The sequence below is a fragment of the Squalius cephalus genome, assembly GCF_949319135.1.
Source record: "Squalius cephalus genome assembly, chromosome: 2".
Taxonomy (NCBI): domain Eukaryota; kingdom Metazoa; phylum Chordata; class Actinopteri; order Cypriniformes; family Leuciscidae; genus Squalius; species Squalius cephalus.
Genome location: NC_137123.1, coordinates 32,917,511 through 32,930,506, shown reverse-complemented (window position 1 = coordinate 32,930,506; position 12,996 = coordinate 32,917,511). Strand labels below are relative to the sequence as shown.

General features: G+C 35.3%; 1 protein-coding gene across 3 annotated transcripts; it reads right to left on the bottom strand.

The window, feature by feature from the left end:
- Nucleotides 1-655: 655 nt before the first annotated feature.
- On the bottom strand, nucleotides 656-8,912 carry pnpla4 (patatin-like phospholipase domain containing 4). 3 transcript variants are annotated; one of them, XM_079857122.1, is made up of 7 exons: nucleotides 8,748-8,912; nucleotides 8,396-8,577; nucleotides 7,459-7,553; nucleotides 4,567-4,702; nucleotides 3,327-3,392; nucleotides 2,077-2,229; nucleotides 656-1,922 (listed from the first exon to the last, which is right to left on the bottom strand). In XM_079857122.1, the coding sequence occupies exons 2-7, from the start codon at nucleotides 8,573-8,575 to the stop codon at nucleotides 1,791-1,793; spliced, it is 762 nt and encodes a 253-aa protein (XP_079713248.1). In that variant the 5' UTR covers nucleotides 8,576-8,577; nucleotides 8,748-8,912; the 3' UTR covers nucleotides 656-1,790. The 3 variants fall into 3 exon arrangements, with proteins under 3 accessions (XP_079713248.1, XP_079713249.1, XP_079713247.1); XM_079857123.1 differs by having other exon boundaries at nucleotides 1,472-1,922; nucleotides 8,820-8,906; XM_079857121.1 differs by having other exon boundaries at nucleotides 1,472-1,922; nucleotides 8,396-8,581; nucleotides 8,733-8,811.
- Between the last annotated feature and the right edge of the window lie 4,084 nt (nucleotides 8,913-12,996).

The window sequence follows — 12,996 nt, the reverse complement described above, 5'->3', positions numbered from 1 at the left end:
TAAACTGTATACATGTATGTATGTATATGTTAGAGTAGTTTAAGTATTTAGTCTAGTAAGTAAAATCTTGTTCATGTCACACGTAAAGGTGTCCGTGTTTCAAGCTGATATTTACTAGAGTCCCTAATCATGCAGATTTTGACTACTTGCTCTTAGTAGTACTGAAAAGTAAGAAAGACATTTCCCATACCCCGGAAATGTACATTTTTAGAATTAATAAACAATTAACACTGAGTGTTCACGGGACAAACAGGTTAATTGACATTAAGTTAATTATATTAACTGATCCGAATATTCATAATCAATTATGGTTGATTTATTAATATTTCTTTAGAGCACTCAAAAAAATTTAACTCTTTTAATTATATTAATATTCTAATGTTTTCAGTACTTGCCATTAATGTCATTCATAAACCATTGATTAAAAAAGATCTCAGAGCTTAACAATGCAAATTAATACAGACTTGATTTGTCAGTAAATAATGCAAATCCCTGAGTCAGGGGTGTCTCCTTAGAGCGTCTTTGTGAGGTGTCAGATTCACTTTGTAACAGGTCTATGTGAAGGCATTCTAATTACATTATTAATGCAGCTATTCAAAGACACATCCCACTGGAGTTAATTGCACAAATAAATTCACACACACTTAGACAAAGTACATTGAAATGCCATATTATTTAACATAACTTTCATTTTAACATTCATTTAAACAACCATTCACTCTATTGATTACCAGGTAGTTCAAAAACGCTGGTTCAGCACTGAGGGCAAAAAAATAAGGGGGTCTTATTATAAATAATAGATCAACCCATATGACCATGTGCATCATTTAAAGACTGATGTAAATTACCCATGCTGCCACGGAGCTTTACACTGAATAATCAATTTTTATCAAGCTAATGGTGCTCCGCTTATAACATTGCTCTTGCTTCTAATGAAGACCAATTACAATTGATGTAATTTCACATAAGCAGTTCTTATCATCTTTTGACAACACTAACTGCTCTATAAATCAGTAAGTCAATAAAATTGCTTTTTAATTGCAAAAACTTTAATATTTCAAATGATTTGATAACTCGCATAAGCAGTTTATGCCATAGTGTGTGTGTGTGTGTGTGTATGTGCCAGCACTCTGTTTCTCTCTACAACCACATCATAAATACCCACAAGCCTTTGCTAATCCCCAAACCTTCCCCAGAGAGATGTTCTCAGACAGAAAAATGATCAGAACGCTCTCGCGGAATCAAGTGCAAGTAAACCGATAGTTCTGAGAGTTGAGGAGACTCATGGAGTTCAAACGACCTCTCCTGCGGCTTTACTTCAAAGGCTTGTTCTCCAGTGTTGTCCTCAAGGAACTACAAAAAACGCTGCATTGATATGTGCAGCAAGTGTAGGCAAAAGAGCGACTTTTTGGTCTTGGGATTGACTGAGATTTTAAAGGCCATTAAGAACAGATTCCAACAAAAGGAGTTTCAGAAATATTTAAACACTTTGTTTAATTATTCTCAAAGAACACTGTAGTGCTGTCATGGCTCTTCACTGCCAAGTTTTAAAGCTGTGCAATAGAAATTTTCTTATTATAACAATGATCATTCAGCCTCCTGAAATACATGATGCATTTTACTGTGCTTTTCATCTTGAGAATGAAAGTAGATGCCAAGTCAAAGTATGATTATTACACTGAACATAATATTGCACGCCAAAAATGAACTGCTATGAAAATTGTCTTGGTGTCACTATGCCACATTTTAGACATTCAAGGTGTTGAAAGTGCTAGAAAGGAGAAAATCAGTTATTGCATCCATCCATCTTTCTTTAAAAAGTGAACAGCATCCTGGTATCCCTCTTGATCCAGTGCCTTGAGCCTGGGTAACGAGGGAGGAAACAGGGCCTGGTTCAGCCTTATGATGTTATCCTTGGAGAACTAAGGGTGGAAAACGATTGAAATTTCAAAACTTGTCAGGTTATGACATAACAGTTTGGAAGGAGATTTATATTTTAAATGTTTCCAGTTAAGTAGTGCTGTACAACTATACACTAAAAGTAATAAGTAAGGCTTATTAATGCTAAAAACTTACCACAACGCTCATGTTGGCCAATCTGAGGTGAAGCTTACTTATGCCCTTATGTGCTGGGGAAATATCCTGGGGGCCGCTAAATGGTGACACTGTTATTGTGCGTCCCACAGGAAGAACAGGAAGACTGTCTGTGAATCCGCCATCCATCCATTTCTGAGGAAATCAACATTCTTAAATAACATATACACTCGTATGCTCTCTATACACTCTCATTTTTGTGCAAACTGATACATTTTTATTTTTCTCTGATAAATAGAAAGTCTTTATTTTTATACATTTTTATTTTTCTCTGATAAATAGAAAAAAACAGTCTTTCTTTGAAATAGAAATCTTTTATTTCTAACATTATTAATCTTCTATAACAATATAAATGTTTTACTGACACTTTTAATCAATTATTTCAATTGATTAAACATTTTAATGATTAATATTTAATTGAACAACATGCTTATAAGCAAATTAATCACACTCTATATCAATGTTATTTGCTGAGAAAAGCCCAGAAAATAAAGATAATTTAAGACATTACATTGTTGTCAGATAAGCAAACCACTGAATAGATATATTGCAATAAATGGCTTTAGTAGTCTATATTTCTATTTCATCGAACAAGACTATCGGTGTCCATCAACCTTCAGTAATGAATTTTACAAAGAATTTGCCAATCTGCCATGCAGCTTTTATTACAGTATTTTATTTAATAAGTTCATAACAAATGTAGGTTAATGGGTTTTAAAGGTCATATTCTTTGCTTATATACAAATTGCCATTGGCTTACATTACAATATTTAGTGTCCCCTTCAATGGAAAGAATGACTGCATTCTTTTCAACCTTTCTAATTTAATAATTCATGCAACAGAGAGTTAAAGGTGTTTAACACTTTATAAGCTTTGTTTAAATTGTACTATGACAGCATTACAAAACATCAATATTCAATTTCTGTATGCCACTTCAAAGATATGAATTTCTGTCTAGAGTCTGTCTTCATTATGTTATTGTACAGTAATACAACTTGATGCTTTCCCATGACACACTTGAACTTCACCAATGCAACTTTATAATTGCTTTGGCTGAAAATACCACCACATTTGGCAGCTAATGTAGTTTTATCAGACCTCTGTCAGTGTAGGGGGCAAGCAGAACCAAATAGTTGGTTTGCTCATTCATCTAAATGAAAACCTAACATCAGCTCTCAGCAGTCACAGACAGTACTGGAGCCAAGAGAGCTGGTCGTATAAGACACCATTACCTGCCCTCGGAACTCCACTGGCTTCACTCCAGCATAGACCGGCACAAAGCAGCTGGCCAAGAGCACCTTTTAAAACAATACCGTCATAATACATCAATACAATGGACAGAGGAATAGAAGGTTATAGGTCTAAATGATTTATAAGAGTGCCCATGATAAAGAAAATAAAAATCTTTAGTTTTACATGTGTGGGAACTTGCAGTAAAAAAAAATAAAAAAAATAATTCTTACACCTTGTATACAGGTACACATCTTATTACTGCCCAAAAAAAGTTTTATACAGACTACCATCCAAAACATTTTAAAAAAGTTTTAGAAAGCCTCTCATTCTCAGCAAATCTGCATTTATTTGATCCAAAATAAAGTTAAAATAGACGGCGGTGTTATATTATATATTATATATAAACGGCGGTGGTGCTTAATAGTTTTGTGGAAACCGTGATATATTTTTTTCCAGATTTCATTGATGAATAGGTAACATTTTCCAGCATTTTCTTTTTATACGAAGTTAGTCTTTATTGTTGCTTATGATCTATATATTGCATGCTTGATGAATAAAAGTATTATTTACTTTCTTTCCTTAAATATCTATTTCTTTCATAATTCTTAATTAAGATTTTTTTTCATCATACTGACTCCAAACGTTTTATATAAATATTCTCTCTCTCTCTCTCTCTCTCTCTATATATATATTCTTTTTTTCTAATAAAACGACCATGCTTCAATGTATCACCTTGACATTTTTGACAATGCATAAAAAAATAAATTAATATAAATATATAAAAATATAAAAATTAATAATAAAAAAAAGAATTCCATTTTAAAAAACATCATAAAAGATGTATATATATATATATATATATATATATATATATGTGTGTGTGTGTGTATTTAAGTAATTGTATTAATTATATGCATTTTTTTATTTATTTTTTATTAATAGTACAAAAACAAAACAAATGAATTGCATCATTGACCCTCAAACAAAAAGAAAAGGATGCCAGAAAAGACAGTTTAGATCATTATGTTAGATGGACTACTGAAGTACCAGCGCAATTTGTTCACAATTTCAGATGGGAATGAATTAATGAACTCAGCAGCAATTTTCCACAGCAGTAACTCTGTCAAGTAACGGCACTTATGATGTGTCTAATTGAATAGGCAAGTTCCCTTTGGGTTGTGTGCATCACTCTGGTAGTTGAAATATAAATCATTGTCCATTGACCTCAGGCATGAATACCTTAATTAGATCTTCCCTTGAGGTGAAGCTGGACACCATGCTGTTCTTGTATGTCTTTGAGTGTGTTATTGAAACATGGAGGCGTTCATTGGCTAACTGGTGGGCATTGGCTGGGAGAATCTCTTCGATGCCCTCCCTAGAGGAAAACCAAAGGACAGATGCTCATTTGTTGTGTTTGCATAATTAACAACCTCAGTGAAATCCATTTTTCCCTCAACATCATATCGTAATTACACAATCTGTTGGCTGAACCACAGAGGTAACGCAGGAGAAATAAGGAAAGAAAAACCCACTCAACGTTCCATTCTAAGGATATTTCATCAAAATGAAGCCTGCTATCCGCTCCAAGCGCTATGTCAAGATTATCAGAAGCCCTCAGAGGTTTGTGCACATCACAGATATTATTCCCTTCAACAGAAAGAGAGAAAAAAAAAATTCCACCGTTTCATATGCCAGCAGTATCTGCGATTTCACAAGTAGCACTGAGGAGGTGAGACATTTCTGCATCGGAACGGCACTATCTACAAACCATTCAAACCTCATTCTACTGGAGCCAGGAACAGTTTGTTTTTTGAAGATCTTTACAGCTGTGCGAGGCTATATATATATATATAGAGAGAGAGAGAGAGAGAGAGAGAGAGAGAGAGAGAGAGAGAGAGAGAGAGAGAGAGAAAGAGAGACAGACAGACAGACAGATAGATATATTCCTGTACGTGTGAAACGAATGTGTTTTTGGAAAGCAAGGTCAAGGTATTTCTTCAGCTTTCTCAGTGTCTCTCACATGAATTTACACAAACACTTCTATTTGAAGAGAACTTTTAAGTTAATATTGGAAATTATGTTTAATACTCACAGAGGCCAATCAAACAAAAACGCAATGTGGTCTAATTATCCGCTTACATTTGAAACTCTCTTAAGAAAATTACTGCAATAAAGAAGGACATTTTCAACGGAGCTTGTGCGTCTTGTTAAAAAGATATAGTACTCACTGATTAGTGATCTTGGAACTTTTTTACACTGGCACCATTCTTTCATCTCATTTTTTGAAATGTATGTTAATAAAGGGAGGACCAACATCATACTAATGTATAGCCTATGCATAGAGAATGCAATGTCATTACAGTCCCTGTTGGAGTAATGGTCAGGTGTCCCAATACTTTAGTCCAAATAGTGTTTAGTTCGAAGGACACTGCGAACAGCAAAGGGAAAAAGTGAATCTTGATGCGACACTTCGTTGGAAGTGGCTAGGGAAATTTACCCACCTGTCATCGTGCATCACACCAGTACTGCAATAAGTTTGACTAAAACATGCACAGTGAAAATAATTAGTCCCAGGTGTGATTTGTATGTGGTTGTTTGTGGGAATAAAGTGCAAAAGACACAAAAGTTACAATGCAACTATCATGATTACAGTTACATTTATTTTCATACAGTTTAGCACTATTTATATCAATTAAATTAATAAATGTATATTTATTTAAATACATGTGTAGACTACATTAACTGAAAGTATGGGAATTTATACTCCATTTATTTACAGAAGGATATTATGTTATTATATCTCAAACTCCTCTAATATGCGCGACTCAAGTGTCGTTTATGTTTGATGACCTTGCAGGGTGTTCAAAATGAATGCATTTTGTCAAGTGAAGTGAACTTCAACAGATATCCCATTCTCAGAGAGAAGGGAGCCATGAACACTGCGTAGGGACCCTAATGATCAGAATTCAGCATGGAGCTTTCAAACTTCAAAAAGAATGCAAAAGCACCCAACAAGTACCATAAAAGTGATCTATATGACTTCAGGGCTACAATCCAAGTCTTTGATAGCTTTGTGTATGAAACAAACCAAAATCGTTATTTAATTCAGTGAACAATTAATAACTGCAAATGGATTATTGAGTCTCAAGAACTAGTTGAGTGCAATTTGTGAATGAATTGTTCAAGTCAATTGTGTGCTCCAGATAAACAGATTGAAAGGGACATACTCAAGCAAAAGGTTAACTAATGTGTATTGTGTGAAAATATAGCTTCATATAAGCTACAAATTATATCTACAACTTTTGATACGTTATGGTGTTTTTATCATACTTTTTGACGCTGTAGTCCCCAATCTTAATTACATACACTGAACAGTACATTATTAAAAAAAATCTTCTTTGATGTTCCACAGAATAAGGTCATATATTTGTTGGTCATAATGTTGACTAAATGAAAGAATTTTTGTGGGGTGAACTATAGAGAACTTGCTCCTCCAGCTTTTCTTGTCCACCAAATTATTTTGAATGAACTCTAGTTTCTACTTGTATTTCTTTTCTTTCTACACATTCTTAGTTTATATGTTTTATATGATACCTTTGTGAGATTAAATCAGTTTCTGTAATAATAAGACAGAACGGCACCCGCAATAATGCTTCCACTATAAAAACAATGTGCCTCTTAAAACTGATGCTTCACAGCAACTGAAAAAGTCTCCACAATGTCAATTTGAAGAAATTGGACACCTATTATTTTACAAATGCATTTTATTTAAAACACATAAAACATAAAAGCATAACAACAGTAGCAAATAAAAGAGACTTTTTTGCTTGCTTTTTTTTTTATTTTATTTTTTTTATAACAAGGTGTTTTCAGTGCAGAGTAATTTTGATCCAGCCTCAGTACTATCTATCGCAATATTCTAACACCATTTTGAAATTTAATTTGATTTGAAATGAGGTGAATATAGTTAAGTGAAAGAAACAGCTGAGTAGGATATCTTACCTAGACAGCCTTTCTGATTAAAATTCTGCATGTAGGAAAAAAGGTTGCAAAAAACCCTCCGGGGTTAATTTCAACCTAGTGAATCATTTTAGTTCGATCAAAAAAATTATGTCTGAGAGCCGCATTTACCTCAGTTCAAGCATGAAGTCATATCCTGGCGTCACAGCTCCAAATCTCTGACTTCTCACATTACTGGCAAACCTGTAGGTGAATTGCTTACAATGCTGTAAGAAAACACAAAGTCAGAACATACAGGTAAAGAGCTCAGTCAGTTACATGCTTCAGCCTTGGTGATGCAACTGTGAGAAATCTGTGGCTTCTACAGATCTGTTGGCTTGACAGGGAGCACATCAATCACTTTCAAGTCTAAACAGGTCAGTCGGTTTTCCCAAGCACAATGAGGGACACTGCTGATATGCAGTCCATTTTGAGCTCTGTTACTTAAAAAATAAAATAAAATAAAATAAAAATAATGGATTTGTCTGCGTTTTAGTTTCTCAAAAGGGTACAGCAGACATTCAGATATATACTTTAGTGAAGCTTAGACCTCATTAAATATATAGCTTAATTATTTAAATGATGAAGAACAATGTTATGATTTTTTTGTATTATAGTGATGGATGTAATTGTATACCACAAAACATCAGAGAATTCATAAAATCTATTGCCAATACTTCTTTGTGCCTTTGATAATTTAAGTGTTTTTTTTTTTTCTTCTTGCCAAAAATAATGTCACTTCCTCGTTTCAGGTTGTCATTAAAGGACTGGCTTTTTTTTTTTAGTTAAAGGGATAGTGGTCTACAAAATGACAATGAAATTAAGGACATCGAATACAGAAGAAAAAAAATGTTTTGTTTAAAATATTGAAAGGGGAAATAAGAAAAGCTGGAATATTTCTAAATGTATTCTAAATGTTTTCATGTTTGAAGTTGTGCATGCAACTCTTTTAGTAAAATTAGGCAACATTTTTAAATGAACGCTGGCACTCCATTTTTAACACATTTTACTAGTTTGTTGACCAGAATACCGCTGTAACATGTTCTGGTTTGTAGCTGAATATCTTTACCTGTAGTTTATCAGGAGCAGTGATCATCACAGTGGCCACTAAAGCACCAGCTGAAGCTCCAGCGCAGGCTTTTAAAGAGGACAGCAGCTTATCTCCGTGTCTCAGTAACGCCTCTGTTACCCCGAGATGATATGCTCCTAAAAACCCAGCCGCAGCAAATGATAAATTCACCACCGTCATACCTGTGTCCAAAAGAAAGAGGCATTTTCATTTAAAGATTAATATTAAAGTCTGTGTTGTTTGGTTTGGAGAGTAGGCTACTGATAAGAGATACACATTTCAATCCATGTGTAAGTTACCCTTGACCAACCAACATAAGACTAACGTTTAAAACGATCTTCATTAACGTTACCTGTCAGATTTGATAAACTACAGTCATTCAGTAAGGTATCAAAAATATGCACGTAACAAATTATATGCCTACTTAAATCATTCAACGTTACTTATTTTTCACATATCGGACAACAGTACTTTCATAGGACGAGTTTTGTTTGACAACATAACACAGCGCATGCGCACCCAGCTTCCGCGCTTTAAGTTTCAAAATAAAAGTCATTCGTCAAGTAACGTATAATGTATTGTCAGCCGGTCATTTTAAGGCTGATTATGTGTTCGTACTTACATTGGGTATTTTCACAACAGGGGCTTGATAACGTTTATTTCGTTTGTAATAAATAATCTGCATTTTTGTTGAAATATGATTCATAAACAATAATTAAATATATTAATTTGTAGCGTCTATATAAATATGTAAATAATTGTATTCAGGAACTGTATTTAAAATTACTCAGGGTTGGTAAATATATAACTATACTGTTAAAAAACAGTATAGTTTTGGGGTACATTATTGGGGTTCGTAAGATTTTTAAATATTTTTTGAAAGAAATTTCTGATACTCACCAAGAATGATCCAGAATTCAGTAAAAACAGTAATATTGTGAAACATTGCCATTTAAAATAACTGTTTTCTATTTTAATATATTTTAAAAAGGCAAAACTTCAGTAGTCAGTGTCACATGACACTTGCTGTTTGAGTTTCTATGTTAAGGATTCTATGATTAATTAAAAAAAAATCAATATACTGATCCCAAAGTTTTTCACACATGCACAAATTACACATTTTATTTGTTCATCGTTCTCTCATTTGAAAAGTTTGTTTTTGTCTGAATTTTACATCTGAATTTTGAACAATATCTCTGTAAAAAAAAAAAAAACTTCTGTCAAACTTGCATTGTCACTCGGTTAGGACACCTGCATAAGAAACAAAAAAAAAAAAGGAACCCAAGTACGATCCCAATACATATGAGACATAATGGATAAAATGTCATGCAGACAATTGTAAGACCTAAACAGCCTTCATCAACATTAGAGCAGAGAACATTTAGACTGAGTGACTAGCATTAATTCATGACTACAAATTACTCCAGTGTCTCTCACTCCCAGCCTTGCAATAAACAGATGTAGTGGTGTATTATGTAGTGCAACCCCTGAGATAAAGACATCCCATTAGTTATTAAGAAGCATAACCTTGGCAGAGATTGAGAGGGCCTTTGTGGTTTAATTGTTCTTGCCCTGACTTGATTACCTCTTCATTGCTCAAAATCACTACACAGACATGCTAGGTGAGGGTGTGTGTGTTAGTACGTTCATTGTCAGCCCGTGTTCTAAATATCCAAGGCCTTGTCCCAGATGCCGCACTTAATGTGGACTTTTGATCTTGTGGCCTTCGACGCATGTGTTCTTCAACTCCACAATGCCACAGGGTGTTTTATTTGCATTTTAGATTTCAGAATGTTGCTTGTGAGCTGTGTTGTGGAAGCTGCTTTGAAAAAGTAGCTTACAAAGCTAAATCTGTAATCAGAAGAGTAGTTAAATACAAATTACTTAAGGGGGAAATGTTTTTGATAAAGATAACATATCGCCTATAACCAGTAATATAAGTAATATAATTTATAATTTAATTTAAAGGGATACTTCAGGATTTAGCATTAAGCTTTGTATTAGTAGAAAACCTGTAGTATTTTCGAATTACCATGCTTTCCACCCTCATATCCCCCTGAGACAAGATATTTATGTATTTTTTGTCTGGAAAAAATCCTCCGATGACGCAAAAATCGTCATTTTGCGTCATCGGAGGATTTTCTGGCCAGAGGCTAAAGACTACAGCCAGTAGATGGCGTTGTTCCGCATGTTTTCAGCCCGCCCATAGGAGGTGGGATTTCACTCACAGAATGTACACAGTGTCAGCCGTCTTTCTTTGGAAGCTAAGCTAGCAGGCTCTTGTTCTGTGGAGAAAGCTGAATAGTAGGAGAAAGCTGAGTAAGTAGGGGTTATACCATCCTCCTTTTCCCGGACTTGTCCGGCGGGCGAGATCGTTCAAAATGTACGGGATTCAGCTTTTGCGTTCTGCGGTCGCCATGTTTACATGCACATGCACCTTTTGTTTCAATCTAACTGAATTCATTCCGATTGGTGAATCTGAATGTAGTGTTTACATGAACGCTAAACAAGTGATCGGTTGATGTGCGTTTTACCATTGCTAAGAAAATTCCCGCTCCTCCGTGAGAGATGCGAGACCCGGAGCGTCTCAGTAATGACGCCACCGGTCTCGCGCCGTTCTCCCGCGGCCGTCAGCCTCGTCCTGCTCGCCCACAGTAAACATGATGAATGGCGACTGTAGAACGCAAAAGTCGAATCCCGGACATTTGGCCGATCTCTAAATCACTGGCAAACTCATCACGTAGGCTAAGTTAGCCTTGTTGTTTTTAACTACGCACTCTTACCGGTAGGCGTGGCCTCCTAAGGCAGCGAAGCAAGTGCATTCTGGGAGTTGTTGTCTTTCATCCACATAAGCCAAAAATACATTTTCTGGCTTTTCTCAGTCTAGAAAGCTCCAAATTCAAAAATTTCTTCACATTTCTTCTACTTAAATGACCTATTTAAAATACACATTCATCTTCCCAGAGGTGAAGTATCCCTTTAAGTGTTATAATTTCTAACATATGATGTGCCATTTTATTTGAATCACTAGAATAAATTGGCTATCCCAATAATACAATGAGAGACGCGAGATAAAGTGATTCGGTAGAATCAGAGGACCTGTCCAAATACCAACACTTGCCATCTTGGCCACTTGAGACTGCGTGTATGCAACAGGAAGTAAGTGTGAAAGTATGTTCGAGGGCTGCGTTCCAGTCCACTTTTAGACACGCACTTGCGAACTTCCCTAAGCACTTCTCCTCGGGGGAATCCCTGCAGCTATTTTGAAGTGCGTCCCACTTCGTGAAGTGGACGAGGGAAGTTTATATGGACAGACCCTCGTTCCCCGATTTTGACAGAGGGAGCAAGTCTACTTCATTTGTACACTTCAGTGCACCTATATGTCTCACAATGCAGTACGATTGTGACGTCATATCAGCAGCTCACACCCGCAGTGCTTGCACTTCATTTATCCACACCTGACACCTTGCACAGATGATGGAGGGAAAAGTACTTTACACCTGTAAGGGAACTTAGGTCACTTAAGCAGTTTAGAATAGTTATTTTGAGATGAAACAACACAATACATGTAACTACATTAACTGCTAATTGTTTAGATTTGTAAAGATTTGTTCATTGTAATATTACATTTTATGGTTGTGTAAGACCCACAGGCTTCATTTGCATAAAGCACATTAAAGGAGAACTCCGGTCAATTTTAACATTGAGCTCATTTTTTTGTAAATTTGGAGTGCTGTCAGTACAGAGAACAACGACAAAAATCGGTGTTGCCTACACCGTGTTATTCTCTTTTTAAAATTTGCACCCTGTTGACTTCAATGGGGCAAGTTTTAAACCTGCTTTTAGCCTCTTAACATCCTTGATGTGTCATTACAAGTGCCCAGCCATGTGAGTGATTCCTTCAGAGTGAACACGGGTGAATCTGACTGCAGTAGATGTGAAAGATATGAATAAAACTACAATGTTAATAATAAACCAGCTTGCAGAAAGTGGTTGACATAATTTAACATTAACTACACATAAATTGTAAGAATGTTTAACCAAACACCCACTGCAAATGTATTACAGCCAAATGTGTTATTGTAGGGGTCAGATCAAGACACTGAGAAGCTTATTAAGCTTAGAGGAGCAAATGGCAGCCTGTTTACTGGCTGGAGAAATTCTGCCAAACTGGCCTGGGAGTGAGTATTCCTATCAGAAATGTTACATTTTTTTTAGCCACATTTGCAGGCTTTTCTGTTATTTTGAAGTATTATGTCTGTTATTCACTGTCACACATAAAACAAGTAATTGTTTTGGAAATAACTGTCACGTAGGGGTTGTATATAAACACACAACGAAGAAGATGAATCACAAATCAAGTCTTTATTAGATAATCCATAATACAAACACAGAGGAAGGCAGGAACATAGCACAACATGTATACACTGACATGATCGGAAAAAGGACTGAAAGACCCAGGGAGTATATATACAAGAACTAATTAGATAAGTGATAAACAGGGCACAGGTGAATGACATTGCTAATTAGACAGACTGGGGAAAACTAGGCCACAGGGACTAAACCAAAAACACACAAGACAGAGCATACATGTAAGAGTT

What these genes read in the sequence shown, in the direction of transcription:
- pnpla4 (XM_079857121.1), bottom strand. An exon ending in CTGCTCCTGATAAACTACAG is followed by an intron (nt 7,554 to 8,395) that starts GTAAAGATATTC and finishes GTTTTCTTACAG; the next exon opens with CATTGTAAGCAATTCACCTA. An exon ending in CAGTGGAGTTCCGAGGGCAG is followed by an intron (nt 2,230 to 3,326) that starts GTAATGGTGTCT and finishes TGATTTCCTCAG; the next exon opens with AAATGGATGGATGGCGGATT.